This window comes from Mastigoproctus giganteus, chromosome 6 (assembly GCF_048544385.1).
Source record: "Mastigoproctus giganteus isolate SK-2022 chromosome 6, ASM4854438v1, whole genome shotgun sequence".
Taxonomy (NCBI): domain Eukaryota; kingdom Metazoa; phylum Arthropoda; class Arachnida; order Uropygi; family Thelyphonidae; genus Mastigoproctus; species Mastigoproctus giganteus.
Window position 1 is genome coordinate 9203003 of NC_143580.1, and position 16396 is coordinate 9219398.

General features: G+C 34.4%; 1 protein-coding gene across 2 annotated transcripts in view; it reads left to right on the forward strand.

Moving 5' to 3' along the window:
- The window catches only part of LOC150083889 (tudor domain-containing protein 5-like), a 286816-nt gene that overhangs the window by 111972 nt on the left and 158448 nt on the right, over positions 1-16396 (forward strand). For both annotated transcript variants that reach the window (XM_090374933.1, XM_090374932.1), the window contains exon 10: positions 5697-5758. In XM_090374933.1, coding sequence (XP_090231059.1) covers positions 5697-5758 — 62 coding nt within the window. The remainder of the gene's footprint in view (positions 1-5696; positions 5759-16396) is intronic.

Consider the following 16396-nt stretch of genomic DNA (forward strand, 5'->3'; position numbering starts at 1 on the left):
GCATACAGCTCTGGAGGCCTCATTTTAGGAAGGATGTCGATTTGCTTGAGCGTGTACAGAGAAGGGCAACAAGATTGGTGAGGGGAATGAAGGGATTCTCTTACCAAGAGGTTTTTACCAAGTTCTGCAAATTGTAGTGGCTGGAGACTAGGCACTTGCGAGGTGATCTGATTGAGGTGTATAAGGCCTTGAATGGTTTGAGCAAGCTCAACATTGATGGGATTCTTCCTCTTGCTCAGATTGCACACCTGAGCAGGCATAAATTCAAGTTGAGGAAAGACAGTTGTAGAACAGATGTGCAGAAATTTGCCTTTAGCCAGTGGGTGGTTGATTGCTGGAACAAACTTCCATCTGTCGTTGTGGAAGTTGATAGGTGAAATAAATTTAAAGAGGAACTGGACAGGCATTTAGAGGGAATGGTGTGATTTTTTTTTTTTTTTTTTTTTGGCTGATTCTGCATAAGCTCATACACTTGCTTTCTTGCATCACATGCCACTACTACTACAACAACAACAACGGAGATGGACAGATGAAATTCATGAGGTTGTGGGTAGTAAATGGATGGCCATTGCACAAAACATGAGGAACTGGAAAGTTGCAGGAGAGGCCTTCATCCTGCAGTGGATTGAAAATGGCTGATGATGATATATATACACATACACACTGTAACAATGCAGTAACACCATGTGTTCTGAAATCACTGTTTGGACAGGTGATTTTGTGGTCATCTGTCTCTTACATTTAGTGTTCTTGTTTTCTTAACTTAATTGATTTTCTTGGGGTTTTAGTATCACTGAACCTTGTCTCAGTCCTTTTATTCATTGATGTTGTAGTTTGTCATAAGCTTCTTGTTCGCTTGCATTTGTTTCCTTTACATTTGGTTGACTTAACCATAGTTAGGCAGGAATTACAGAAAATTGGAAGTTAGGAAAATAATTAGCATTAATATTAAGATAAATTGCACAAGAGAAGATCAGTTTACGTAGCACCAATTAAAAAAAAAAAAAAAAAACTACCCACTTAAATGTCCATCCCTTCTAATAACGCTGGCCAACAAGTACTTTTTCGTTGCGGGACACACACAGTGGATCACCGCTTTATGATATTAATCCATTCCGGAGATGCCATCATATCATACAAATATCGTAATGTGAATCCAATAACATGATTTTTTTTGATAATTCTTTCCAAGATCTCAGAAGTTGAAATTTTGTTCTTTTTAGGGGCAATATTATCAGGTTACATAGTGTTGTACATACATAAATTCAATACACTAAATTTATGTCAAATAAGTGCAACACAAAAAATCACTTCAACTAAAGGATGTAAAAACAAAACACGTGGCCAGCACATTTACAAACGCTGTTATTGGCTGAGAGGAAGGACCACATGATGCAGTTGAAGTGAAGTGGAATAAGTAGGTGCCTTATCATTATCTCTGGTTAGTAGAATCAGCTGCTTCATAGAATCAAATTCCAAAAAACCAATTGAAATCATTAAACTGCACTACACTTTCATTTTTATCATATGTTTGGTTATAAGAATAAATTTTGAATGCCTTTGTGATATTATTCTTAAGCACATTTCTGGAGGTCACTACCATAAAACAATAAAAACAATTTGCAGTTTCCGGTTTATTGGGCTTTTCTGTTAGTGCAATCTATTATAAACAGATAGTAAACTCGATCTTACTGCATTTGCAATAATACTGTTAGCTGGAATTCTGTGGATTTGTTATTATGGTGAATTGTGTTTTCACTTCCATGAAATCTTCAATCATATAAAAAACAAATAAATTTTCAGACTCTTCTCTTCATTCCTAATTTTTAAGCTTCCTAAACTTGTTACTATGTATCTCACTTGCACGTATTGTGTTATTTGCGATTTGTGCATGCCGTGTTCTTTGTTATTGATTGCTTATCTTTTTTACTGTTTTAAATTTTACTTAAAAAAAAATCCAATTTGTTAGTCTATACAGTATAGTATTAATTAAGCTATGTACTAAGTGTAAATTTATTTTGATAACCTGTCAAATATTCTCCCGATTTTCACGTATCATTTAATTTTGTTAATTGGTAAGGTAATAAAGTATAAACTTGTGCTTTATACTTTACTTTCATAGTCTGGATAATATACATCATATTTTTGCTTATTAGAATTACTGTTTAATAGAATTAAAGTTTAATTCGCAAATGTGATCACAATGACTAGCACTTAGTATATATCATTCGTATAGTGAATGATATTTTATTATGGAGAGTCCATTGTAATGTGATTTGATCATACAGTGAACCAATCTTAAAGCAGGGGTCCACTGTATATAAATATATGTACACAGTGATGCTTTAACTTAAGAGATTAATTGGTTACAGAAAAACATATCTTGAAATTGTCTTGAGTCAAGTAATTGGGGGCCCTTAGTATCTGCTGTAGACCAATGGAAACTCAAAAATTCAAAAAAGTATGATTTTGCAATGAATAGAAATCTATTCCTCCAGGCATTGTGTTTAACTGCTCTGCTACTGTAATGACCTTTCCAATATTTTCTACTGTTAATCTTGACTCAGTCTGGGAAACTTATTCAAAATGATTCAAACCCAACAGCACTTCATATTCAGTGGCTTCTATTTCTTCCTCAGACAGGTCAGAAGAATGAGAGCCCACAAGCTCATCCAGATCTACAGCTGTTACCTGCAGGTCAAGATTTTCACTAAGCTTCAGAACTTCTTGTTCCTGTTTCTTTTCTTCCTCTGGCTGAAATCCCTCAAAATCTGCAGAAACGTCAGGTCTCAAGTTTTTCCATCCAGACATCCTCCTTGTGCTCATATCCTCCCAAGCTTTTGCAACATTATTTATGAAATCTGTGAGGGTTTGTCATCACCATCAGCAGCATGAAAGCATTGCTTAAAAGTTAGCTTGTTGTATTTTTGCTTGCAGTTGGAAATAACATTTTGATCCATCGGCTGGATCGGAGAAGTAGTAATCTTTCCGCAGCTGGTGTAAATAACGTTTAAATATAATATTCAATTCATCAAAAATATAAATGGTGATCCATCCATTCATTTCAATTGCACTTAAGAATTACAGGGAGATATGCCTTATTTAAGTTCTTTAATACTGTGGAGTCTTCAGAATGATAAACTAAAAGTGATTTCATTCTAACATCCCCAGAAGCATTTGGCCAAAAGCATAAAGCCTCAAAAGACAGATTTACAAAGTAAATCTGCCTTTTGAGGCTTTATGGCCTGGTAATTTTTTACTCATCTTCCATAATGTATGTTCTTTTAGGCATTTTCCCCCCAAAACAATCTAATTTCATCAAACTTAAATACTTGGTGAGATGAGAACATGTTTTCTTTCACTAAAACCCACCACAAACTCATCAGCTGTTTATCAGCCAAAAAACTTCACCATGGCATATCTACAGTGTAACATTTGTCCTACTTTTATATCTGTGAAACCAACCTCTGCTAGCATTAAACTCCACATTAATTGCTAGTTGCTGCTCTTTAAGTTTAGAGAGAATTGCTCTGGCTTTCTCACAAATTAACTCTTGACTTACCTTGTGTTGCTTTTTTTCAAATCCATAAAGATAATTTTTGCTCCATTTTATTTACAATATCAGCATGTTTTATGAATTATTTTCTTCTCTCCAGAACTAACTTTGGCCAGCTTTTTTATTTTTTCTCTATTTAATGACACAATATGAACTGTGGTCCATGCTAAATCTAAATGTTTAGCAATATCAGCGGTACGCTCACCCTTTTCACTGCTTTGAAAATTTTTTAATTTACTTTTTAAATTTAACACTTTTCTGGATGTCTTTAACTTTTTATCAGTGCATTGATCATTCAGCACAGTGATAAAAGTTCACAGGCCCTATATTTATAAAAATTATAATTATTTTCAAAAACACTATAAATCTATTCAAACTATTAAAAAATATAAGAGAATCCACAAAGTACATCTGAACAATGTGCCGTATTATAGACAAACTGAATTGAAGTGACTCTGCACCGGCACAATCTGCTTTTAACCTTTTTGTAATTTGGCAGCTTTGTTACAAATCTCATAAGTCTGAGTTGAGAGGATCTCGGAAAATTAATTGGAACCAAGAGTAAAATCTTGTTAGTCTGGAACCTTCTAAATTGTGATCATGTAAATTGAAGCACCACTGTGTATGTGGACTAGATAGATCTTTGGATGCTAATTCCAAATCTGTTTTCAGTTTTCCTCTTGCATAGCGGTTCCCAAAGTAGGCTATTGCTCCTCTTGTCCACTTAGTTCTCCCTCCTCAGGTATCCCACTGTCCCCTTGGGGTAGACAGCGGTATTATCTGGGGGAAGGGGCTCTAAAGGGGTGGCAGAGGTGGCCCCTCTGAGCATGTTGATTGTTTATTTACAATTGACTACACACACGTGTGTGTGTGTGTGTGTGTGTGTGTGTGTGTGTGTGTGTGTGTGTGTGTGTGTGTGTGTGTGTGTGTGTGTGTGTGTGTGTGTTCGTAACTAAAATCATTGTGGAATACAATTGTGACAGATAATTGTAAAATTTACCAGTTATATTTTAGTTGCCCTCCAGATTATTGTTTCCCAACCTTTGGTTTGCAGGAATCTCTTGAACTCCAGAAAAGGATTGTGTTGCAATCACTGATTGCTGTTACAGCCAAATATCAGTGGATGTCCTGATATGCCTGGATATTAAGAAAATAATAAACCAATTAAACATAAAATATGCTATGGCCACCATCCTCTGTACTAAGGAAACATAAAAAAGTGTTAACAAACAGTGTTTAACAGTTTATCACTGAAAAAAAAAAGTTAACATCTAAAATATTGTCTCCATTATTAGTAATAAACTTTCAGAACAACTCAGTAATGCGTATACTTGGTTGGTCAAATTCCTTGAGTTCTTGCACAACTTTCACTTTGTACAGATTGTAGACATTTTCTCAGTGCTTTGTGTGCATTGAAATTTGAGACACCAGTCTGCCGAGATTATCTGTGGAGTGATTTGTGAGAGCTCCTTAATACACTTGAAAGTCTCATGAAGCGTTTCTTCCAATAAGCCTGATGGTCTGCAAGATCTTGCACTATCATAAATTGAACCCATTAAACAGAACTTCACATTAACTACCTTACACATTTATAGTGCAGAATGTCATTGTTGGGAAACCATTTGGCAAACTCTTCTTACATTTTAGTGTATTCATCGCTGTTATTAAACACTTTCTCTCTCAGAAGCACCCTTGCTTTATCTGACAAAACCATGGGTGACTGATTTTAATCACAGTTCAATAACTAGCCTGACAAAATTGAAAAAAAAAAAAAAATCCTGGACTGTTGGGATGGAGGAATTGGTAAGTGGATGAGGGCAAGGAAAGGTTATCGCTGTCAAGTGTCAGGGTTGATTCTATATTATAATCAATCACAGCTCAACCTTTCACAGTATGTGTCATTTGTAGAAATGCATAGGGACTCTACAGATTTCATGTATGTTCATAAGCCCTTTGGTCCCCATTGCACTTGGAAAATTGTTTCACTCTCTTCCCCCTCTGCATACTCTAACTCATGAAAATAGCAAAGTTGAACATATATTTTATTTTAAAAAGGGGCACTAAACTTTTCAACTTATTTAACATATTGTTTACTTTTTATGCTTTAATTAATGAATAATCTGTCATATTTTTCTTTTAGGTATTTTATGTGGATTATGGAAATAAAGACAAGGTTAGGAGAGATGAACTGCGACTTCTTCGGTAAGCATTATTTTCTGTGTTTACTTAGAAATACAGAAAGAATCCTTATAATGATGAATCATTTTAATTTCTAAGAAAAATCATTAGTGTTCTGTAGTATCAGTTAAATTTCAGAGTGATTCATATTAAATGTACTTTCTTCAAGCATTTGTGGAAAGGCAGTCAGTCAGTGATTTTGAGCATCATGCAAATTGAGTCCCTGGAATTTGGGGGGGGGGATTTGGAACCTTTGTGATCATATAAAGGCTCCAGGCTTATACAGGGTGTCTCAAAAATATTGGTACAAATGTTTAGGAGAGGTAGGTAACATCTAAAGGAATGTGAATTGCATAGGAACCCATAAACAGAAACGTCACTAAGTCGGTACACGGCGCTGTTTGTCAGTTCGTGAGAGGGAAAATTTCTGGTTTACTCATTCAAGCAGTAGTCGCCGCACGAAGAGCATGCATCGATATACGAACTGGAGCTGGCAGACATGCACCTAGTGTATGGATTAGCAGAGGGCCCACATGGTGTGTGCACCCCCATGCGGCACAACATTGCTTTGCAATAAATGTGTGGGCAGGTATGGTCGGTGACTGCTTAGTCGGCCCATACCTGTTACCATTCTGCATGAACTCCACTAAATATCGGATCTTTCTTGAACAAGTTCTACCAGGGTTACTTGACGATGTTCCAGAAAATGTTAGACGCAACATTTGGTTTCAACATGACGGGGCACCTGCCCATTATGGAAGGTGTGTTCGTGGCCATTTGAACAGGTGTTTTGGGCGTCGGTGGATTGGCCATTGGACCCGTTGCCTGGCCCCCACACTCACCTGATTTATCGAGTCTTGATTTCTTTCTGTGCGGGTCCTCAAATCTGTCGTGTATGAATCGCCTGTGGAGGTGGAAATGGATCTCATAGTGAGATTCGTCTGTGCTACTGCTACTGTCAAAGAAACTCCAGGTGTGTTTGACCATGTCCGCCAATCCATGCTTCGTCGGTGTCATGCATGCATCGCGTCTCATGATGGAACCTTTGAGCATCTGTTGTAACATCATGAAATGCATCCATCTCGTACTCCATTGTTAATATTATGTCAAATAAATGTTTGCCTCTAATTGCTGTCTTGTGTCATTTCTGCTTCTTGTGCCTCTGCTACTACTTTCCTGGGACGTTTCCGGTTATGGGTTCCTATGCGATTCACATTCCTTTAGATGTTACCTACCTCCCCTAAACGTTTGTACCAATATTTTTGAGACACCCTGTATACATTGGAACATAAGAGCACATACAATTTTAAAATTATGTTCAAATTAATATGTGCAGTATCTAGTAGTAACCATTTGCTTTAATTAAGGCAGTTGAACACTTCTATAAGCAAGTTCCAGAATGCTATAATATTGTCATGAAATATTATGGTGGATTATTGTGTCAGTTGGAAAAAGAACTGTGTTTAAGATATTGGATTTATCATTGAAGGATCTTGTATCCAAGCCAGGGAAATTCTATTCTGGCATTGCTGGAATGTAGTGCTTCATTTATCTAATCTCAAAATTTTTGACTGTTGAAAACCAGTTTCTGCTAATTCAGTTAGAAACATTACCCCCCCCGACAGGTACCAGTTCCAAAAGACGTGAAATATCACCAAAAAAAGGGGGTTAAAGGTACTATTGAAAGATAACAAAATCAGAATAAATTAAAATAGACTGACCATTATGCCCCATATCGACAGAGGACCACGAGGCCAATAATGGTCATGGAATCGCTGCATTTCAATCGCTATACAAATCGTCGCAATGGTGAAAAGATCGAAGTACCAAATCACCCTTCCTCCCCCGATCGATCCTCCAATGCAGAGGATTTGCACGGCGGTGGTCCTTATGCAGCGAAAAATAAATTATAGAACAGACAGCACTCTAAAGCAGAGCCACACCACTGACATACTGTAAGCTGAATCAGCTTATATAAGAAAGGAAAATAGATGGCGGCACAGGCGCTGCTAAATTAGCATATCAACCCATATTACCATTGAATTATATTAAATATTGACAAAAGTTAAATTATAATAAATTAAATAAATAGATAATTAAGCATTCATTAGAGGCAGCGACATGCAATTCCTCCATATGAAGGTGAAATATAGACAAAAGTTAAATTATAATAAAGTAAATAAATAAATATATTCTGGGTGGTTGGCCCCAGTTGAAGTCATCTAGATTGTCGGTAAAAAGCGATAATAATTTTTTTTTTTTTTTGCGTTTTCTTAGGTCCCTGATGGTATTATTATTGGATTGATTTGCTTATTCTAATGGTTCTTTATATTATCCTTAATATTATAGACATTATGGGTGTATTGCATGATTGCTTGCAACTGCATTGACTCATAAATATTATTTACATATTAGTTACAGTTATTGTCGTTTTAACTTTCTTTCTTTACTTTTTTATCAATAATTATAAAAATATATATATATATATATATATATATTTATATATATATATTTTAAATTAAATAAAATAAAACATAAGCCAGTAGTATTGCAAAAACTGTAGAGCGAAAATTAACATAAAAATAACCAAATAAACAAACAAATGGAAAAGAAGAAAAGTTAGACATAAATAATAGCCCAGAAACCCCTATATAATTTCGAACTTTAAATCCAATTAACATGATATATATAAAAATTTTGAATAATGCCAATTACATATTAATTTAGCGGTATCCCCCCCCCCAGAGGTATCAGTTCCAAAAGACGTGAAATATCACCAAAAAAGGGAGTTAAAGGAACTACTAAAAGATGACAAAATCAAAATAAAATAAAATAGACTGACCATCATGCCCCATATCTATGTATTCATCTCTATTCTGAAACGAGTAAGTATAAGGCATTACATCGAAAGGGCTCTCAATCCACTCAAAGCCCCCGACGAAGTAGGGGATTGACGGCCACGTGAAGGAATGCAAAAATGTATTATAGTAAAAATGTATAATAGTAATAAAATAGAAGTATACTGTTAATAATAACTAGTACAGTAAACCCCCGCTATTTGCGGGGTTACGTTCCTGAGTTATGGCTCCCATAGTAATAAAGGGTTCCATTCCAAAGTATGAAATATATAAGAAAAACTAGTCTAAAATTTTGTCTATGTATGTATTATATGCATCCTAATGCATCCTAAACAATTATAATATGACTATGTACATAGACAGTACATAGTGAAATGCAAACATGTGGCATCGAAATGAAAATAAGAAACAATTTAATATTAAATGTAATATTTATTAGAAATTTCAAACAAATCTTTCAAACCAGCACCTTTGCTAGCTAAAAAACTTATCCCGCCAGTGCTATCACCAGTTTCGCTAAAGTGTTGATAAGGGAGTTTTGCCTTTTCACGATTGATGAGTGAACTTAACGGAATTTTATTTTGAGTTCGGTCTTCTATCCACAGATTTAAAGCCTTTTCCGTTTTTTCTAATTTAACATCACGAGGTACAGAGCAAATTTTTGAAGCAATTAACTCGTTTGCACAGACACTACGGCGGATTTTTTCTTCCGATTTCTTGATTGATCGTACCGTTGACTCATTGATTTTATAATGTTTTGCCACTGAGGAGACATTTTCACCATTAGAAATTTTATCTAATAACTCAATTTTATTCGCTAATGTCGTCACCTTCTTTGATCCTTTTCACATTTCCCTTGTTATTCATAGCCATATTTTTGAACGGGTTAGAAAGAACTTGTTCACAATAAAGTCACTTTCTTCCATTAACACACTCGAAAAAGTCTGTTTTACACTGCAAAACGGTAAATTTATCACTTTTGTTAGCATATCAATTTATAAATTGATAAATTTATTCAATTTATAAGCATATAAATTAAAAGCGAACGACGAAACCTTCCATGACAAGCGCATAACACAAACTGAACAAGGATTAGTGAGAAACATCCACGCTCGCGATTTTGTCACCCCTCTCCCCCCACCCACTGAGTGCTGTTTTGACTGGGAAAGATAATTTTAGCCACGCCCATGTTTTTTTATGGCGGAAAATGTTCACGGCGCTTTAAAATTCACATTTTTTTTTGTTTCATTTTATATTAAACCAGCAATCGCGAATAGCGGGGGTTTACTGTAATTACCTTTTGCTACAAATAAAAATTTTCATCAATAATTGTCATGAAAATTTATTATCATTAAGCATTAAACTTCTAAACCTAATATGTATAGGCCACGCGGAATTGAGATGACCTAAATAAGGCTAGATTAATGACCAGAATTGTATGAACACTAATGCCTATATGTAAAAACCACCAATAATGGTAACAATAAAAAATTTTAACAATTATAAACGAATATATACTGGCACGTATAATGTTCAATTGGCCAATACAGCAAAAAACAATTGGCATTAACGATGCACAAAAGAAAGATTAAAATACATACATCTAAATGTAATATTAATATATAAACCAACATTATATATATATGTATTTATATATATAATTTTTTGATTATAGTTTTAAGTAAATTAGGTACGTGATGTTTAATAGTATATTATGTTAGATATTATGGTGGTGTCCGAAAATATAAATCCGATTGTATAAACTAGATGCCCAAAATATACCCGTAGATCAAAGCACCAATTAACTCTATAATAGCCGATACCAGCCCCCGTGGCCAAACCTAGTAAAGAATAATCATTAGTAAAACAAAGTAATAATAATATAATACATAATGCTAATTATAGTTTATTGGATACATTGAAAGGGACAATTATATTGCATAAGATATTTATTTATAAATTGTTCCTATTATAGACACACACACACACACACACCCCATATTATTTTTTTAAATATACTTGTTAGTTTATGAGGAAGATTATCATAAAAGACATACCTAGACAAATCGATGGAGAATGCATAGGTGAAGTATGTTACATATACACAAAGGATAATATACAGAAACTTATCACTGTAAACCTACAGTTTGGGTGACTTCCAGTGTCAACAACTCAGATTGAAAGGAAAAACAATTAGTTCTCTGCTGCAGAATTTCATCTAATTTAATGAGGGATTGGACAATATTTGAATAACACGGGTGAATGAAGTGAAGGGATATATGGCAAAATCAATTTTGAGGTTACAGTAGAACTTCAGTTGTCCGGACAGACCATGATAGATAATCAAATAGACAGATAATAAAATATGTACATTAAAAACATATATACTATAAACCAGGTCCTCTAACTTATTTATTTTATTATATAATACATAACCTAATGAAATTTAATTAAACTTTAATTATTATTATTATTTTTTTTTACCGGGTCATCAAAAAATCATAGTATCAGTATCTATATACTTAGCTATTTTTAATATTTTGACTTACATTGGTGTAGTAATGTCATAAAAAATTTAAAAGCAAAACAATATTACATGATTAAATTTATTTTCTACAAAAGTAAGTCAATTTCTTTTGTTTCATTACCCATCGAGCCTTTTGGGATCCAAATACGGAGGATGCGGAAAGGTCAGGGAATGACCACCGCATATCCCGGAGCAATATGGTCTTAGTTGCTAATGCTCCTAAAAACCAAAAACGACGACCTTTTGGGATGCAATGTTATGCATTTTATACAAAAGTAACGTTTGTGTAGCATCTGCTTCTTCTTGTACCTCAAATCACTCAATACACTTTGACAACATAGTTTTAGCTTCACAGTGGCTAATTATGTTGGTTGTTCCATCAGCAGCAGGTCTTTTTCTTCTTCAGTTTCAGAATCATCGAAATTGTCATCACTCTTTGCACAATTTCATTGTCATCTAAAATTTTGTATCCGGCATCCATTTTGTCCATATCCAGCCAATCATTTACTTCTTCCATCAAAATATTTTTTAAACCAGGAACATTCGAACATAACTGCAAAATTTCAGTTTCTTTTGGAATGGTTTCTGTATCACTTGAATATATTTCTGGCCACAACTTACCAGCTTCTTTGTATTGTTTGAACTGGAACATCATTCCAGGCATCAGCAACATTGAAAATTGTCTTTTATAGTGTAGCTTTTCCAAAACTCTATCACATCTAATTTATTTTCTGCCGAAACAGGTTTTTGAATAAACATTTTGCGATGAAGATGTTTCATACTCTCAATCACTCTTTGGTCCATCAGTTGAATGAGAGATGTCATGTTTGCTTGCAAGCAAACATATAAGTGGCATGATATTTTGCCATCATAGCTTTTTAAATCACATATGTGTATGGAACAAGTAGGCATGTTGTCCCTCAGTAGCATTGCATATTGTGGTAAACCTCGTGATGCCAAATGTGATCTTACACATGGTACAAATATTTTATGAAACCAATCATGAAATATATCTTGGCTCATCCATGCATTGTTTTATGATAAATATTTAACTAGCATTTAAATTAATATTTTTAAATGATCTAGCCTTTTTCGGTTTTCCTGTAACAACCAAAGGCAATTTATGACTTGCTGGCATTACCAGCAAGTCTTTTTGCATATTATATCCTGGTGCCATATGTTCAGTCATCGAGGCCAGTGTCTTTTGAGGTAGTGCCTTTCAGTTAAGGCCAGTCTCATCGCAGTTGTATATTTGTTCTTTAACCAAACTTCGATCAGCTATTTCCTTCTGTAGTTTTTCACGATAAACAGAAATTGTTGCACTATCTGCACTTAGTTTCTCACCAAGCGGCAACTGTTGAATACCATGGCAAAACTTAAATTTGTCCAACCGTCTGATGCTAGCCTTGAATGAAGGATTTCCACCTAGTTTTTTTTATTGATTTCAATGGCTCTTTTGATTATTATAAGTCCCGACATGCAATTCCTTAGCTACACTTTTTGAACAAACCATTGAAACATTGCAGTATTCAGAGGCACCTCCATAGCCAGGTGGGCAGGAACAGCAGTGCGTAGCACACACTTCTTGATTAGGCGTCTCCGTAGCCAGGTGAGAAGGAGCAGCAGTGCGTAGCACAATCAAGAAGCATGTGCTATGCAGCAGTGCGTAGCACACGCTTCTTGATTAGACCAGGTTTTGAGCCCGTCACCACCAAATACAGAGGATGCGGAAAGGCCCTGGAGCAATATGGCCTTAGTTGCTAATGCTTCTAAAAAATCAAATAACAAACAACAAGCTTCTTGATCAGACCGGGGTTCGAGCCCGTAACCACCAAATACGGAGGATGCAGAAAGGTCAGGGAATGACCACAGCATATCCCCGGAGCAATATGGCCTTAGTTGCTAATGCTGCTAAAAACCAAATAACAAACAAACAAACAAACAAGCAGTATCCAGTTGTTCATTTTTAGCAAGCTTCATTGTTTTACAACTTTTAAAATTCCATCAGTGGTTTCCATTTTCGACACATGGTTTTCAGTTTTATCTGCATCATGCTTTATATCATTTACTGTTGTTCTTCCTATTCCATAAACTGATGCTGTACATGTAACACTTTCACGTTTTCTTAGGCGATTATTTCAATATTTTTTAATAATCCAAAATAATCCCACTCTCTTACACTTCTGTCATTTCAATGGGTTTAGTAAATAAAAATTATTAAAATATGAAATAAGAGATTAAAGTACAACTGTATACAGTGAGTCGTAAACAAATACTGAGTGACACATGGCACCAATATCACAATTCATTATGGCATAGTGGGATTAAGTGATGGTTAACAGAGACTGACGGTAAATAGGGTGATGGACAATCAAAGTTCTACTGTATGAGCATTGTTATAGTCAAGATTTAAAAAATGTGAATTAAAAAAAATAATGAAGGTTAAAAAAAAAAAAAATTCACCTTAGATCAGTGTTTCCCAACCTTTTTTTTACCATGCCCCACCTAAGTCTTTCTAAAATTCTGATGCCCCCTATGTAACGTTGGGAAACACCGATATACATATTTTTTATATTCAAAAATTGAATTATTTCCTAAATGAAGCCTAATTACAACTTGTTCAGGACACAAAACTTAGGTTTTAGGAAGAAATCATTAGGAAATTATTAAGAAAAAAACAGTAAGTAAATTTTCAAAACATATAATGGACAACTAAAATTCAAGTACAAAATAATTTATATGAAAGATTTTTTTATAATATTTTAATTTTTAGTAATTATTATTTAATTGTTTAATAATTTCAACATTCCATGTGAAGTCACTTCTAGATGAGTGCACTAAATTTAGTGAGACCCTTGTGCTTGATGCTTGCCGCAGAGAGATTTTATATTGGGCTCCAATTTAGTCAGCTTCAGTCTCAAGTCTCCCCGTTTTGTGATATCCAGTCGATTTCTTTTCTTTAGGAACAAATCATTTATGACACTAAATCCACATTCAGCTAAATATGAAGATGGAAACGGTAACAATAGCTCTCTTGCAAAGTTGGTTGAATTTGGGTATTTAATTTCTGTTTCATCACAAAGCCATGCCATCGCTCCTTTTATATTGAATAAAGTTTTAACTGACTCATCATTTTGCATTTCTGAGAGTTCTTCTTGGTACTGCATTGATACATCAGACAAATCCACTAACATTGGTTGCATCATCCAGGTTGGAAAATCAATTTGTTTTAAATCAGAAAACCTTTCTTTTAAATCAGCGGACAGAATTTTCAGATGATCGACAATAACAAGTACAGCGGTATCAGTCACTTCACATTTTTGCAGCCAACGAAACTGTTCAAAATTTTTGTTACAAATATATTTTTGACATAATTCAATAAATGTAATGAAACCAAATATCTTCGCTTTTGCATCGACGAGAGTTTTATTTGTTCCTTGAAGTTGTTTATTTAATATATTTAGTTTTTCAAAGATATCGGCTAAATAACTCACAAATGCTTTACCATCGACCGTTAACAGATGCTTCATTTCAGGTTTGTCACTTAAAAAGTCACTAATAGTATCAAATAGTTCCATGAATCTTTTCAAGCAGTTCCCTTTCGAGAGCCACCTTACTTCAGTGTGAAGTAAAAGTCTCACATGGTCTCCATTTTGTTCTTCACAAAAAAGCTTGAAGAGACGCTCACATTTGGCATTAGCTTTAATAGCTCTTGATTAGACCGGGGTTCGAGCCCGTCACCACCAAATACGGAGGATGCGGAAAGGTCAAGAAATGACCACCGCATATCCCCAGAGCAATATGGCCTTAGCTGCTAATGCTCCTAAAAACCAAATAACAACAACAACAACAGCTTTAATAGCATTGACACATTTTATAACTGATTTTAGTACTTCATGAAGAACAGGCGAAATATTTTTAGCTACCAAGTTTTCCCTATGAATAACACAATGCACAAGAAGCATTTCTGGATTCTCATCTTTCATCAATTTTAAGCAGCCATTTTTCTTGCCCATCATATTAGGAGCACCATCTGAAGCGCAAGATGTTATATTTTTCATTGGTATATTATTGTCATCTAAGTAATTTTTTAGCTTATTATATATATCTTTGGAGGTAGTGGTGCTCTCTAATGATTTACAGAATAACATTTCTTCAGCAAAATTACCTTTATCAATATATCTCACATAAGTTATCAGTACGGCTTCACTGTCTCTCAAAGTTGATTCATCCATTTGCACTGAGAATTTTCTTGTTTTCAGCTTTCCAACAAGTTGTATTTCAATATCTTCACTCATTTCATCTATTCTTCTGCTAACAGTATTGTTATTGAGTGGCATAGCTTTCACGTCTTTGTCATCTTTTTCCAGAACTGTTTTAAGAAGTGCTGATATTGATGGTTTGATTAAATTCTCTCCTATAGTATGATTTTTCCCAGATTTAGCAATGAGTAAAGAAATTTCATAACTAGCCTCAAGAGTACGATTGACAGTTGCAGTATGAGCAATAAACAGAGACTTTAATGTTGCTCTTTTTTCAAAATTCTTCTTTAAAGTTTGAAAGTAATCTAAATCTGAATTTACATGAGCATTATGTTTCGCCTTCAAATGCGCCTCAAGCCGACCTCGCTTCATTGATTCGTTGGTCAAGCATTGTTGGCATAAAAGACAAAAAGGTGACCTTTGATCGTGGATAGCGGGTATGAAACCAAATTTTAAGTATTCCTCTGAATACTGACGAACTTTTTTTTTACTTGCACTACTCATTTTACTGCGCAACTGAAAGAAATAAATATAAGATAAATCAAAAACTAAAAATAAACTATGCATTAAAGTTAATTTAATTTTATTTTAATATATCAAAATTAATTATTAGTACGCTTTTTGAATGAATAAATCACACGAATTACTGAATTCGGGCTATTAAATCTGTGGTCTCTGTGAACAAGCAGATAAGTCTAATTTGTCAAAAATGAGATAAGTGCACTATAATAAAGTATTTATTATTTACTATTATGTGACACGCAGCTATCTTCGTTATTGTAGTTTTAGCGTGAGTAATAAATATTTGTATATTCGAATATATGCGTGTTTATATGAGAGTGTGAAGTTTATTTTTCCTCTCCTGCAAATTCGAGTTTTTGGACTTATTTGCTTATTTACTGAGACCACAGAAATACATATATGACAAATACATACCATTGTATATCACGGTTCTTCATTAATAATAATTCTGTGCGTGGACAAAGTAATTTTTATTTTAATCTGAGATCGTCAA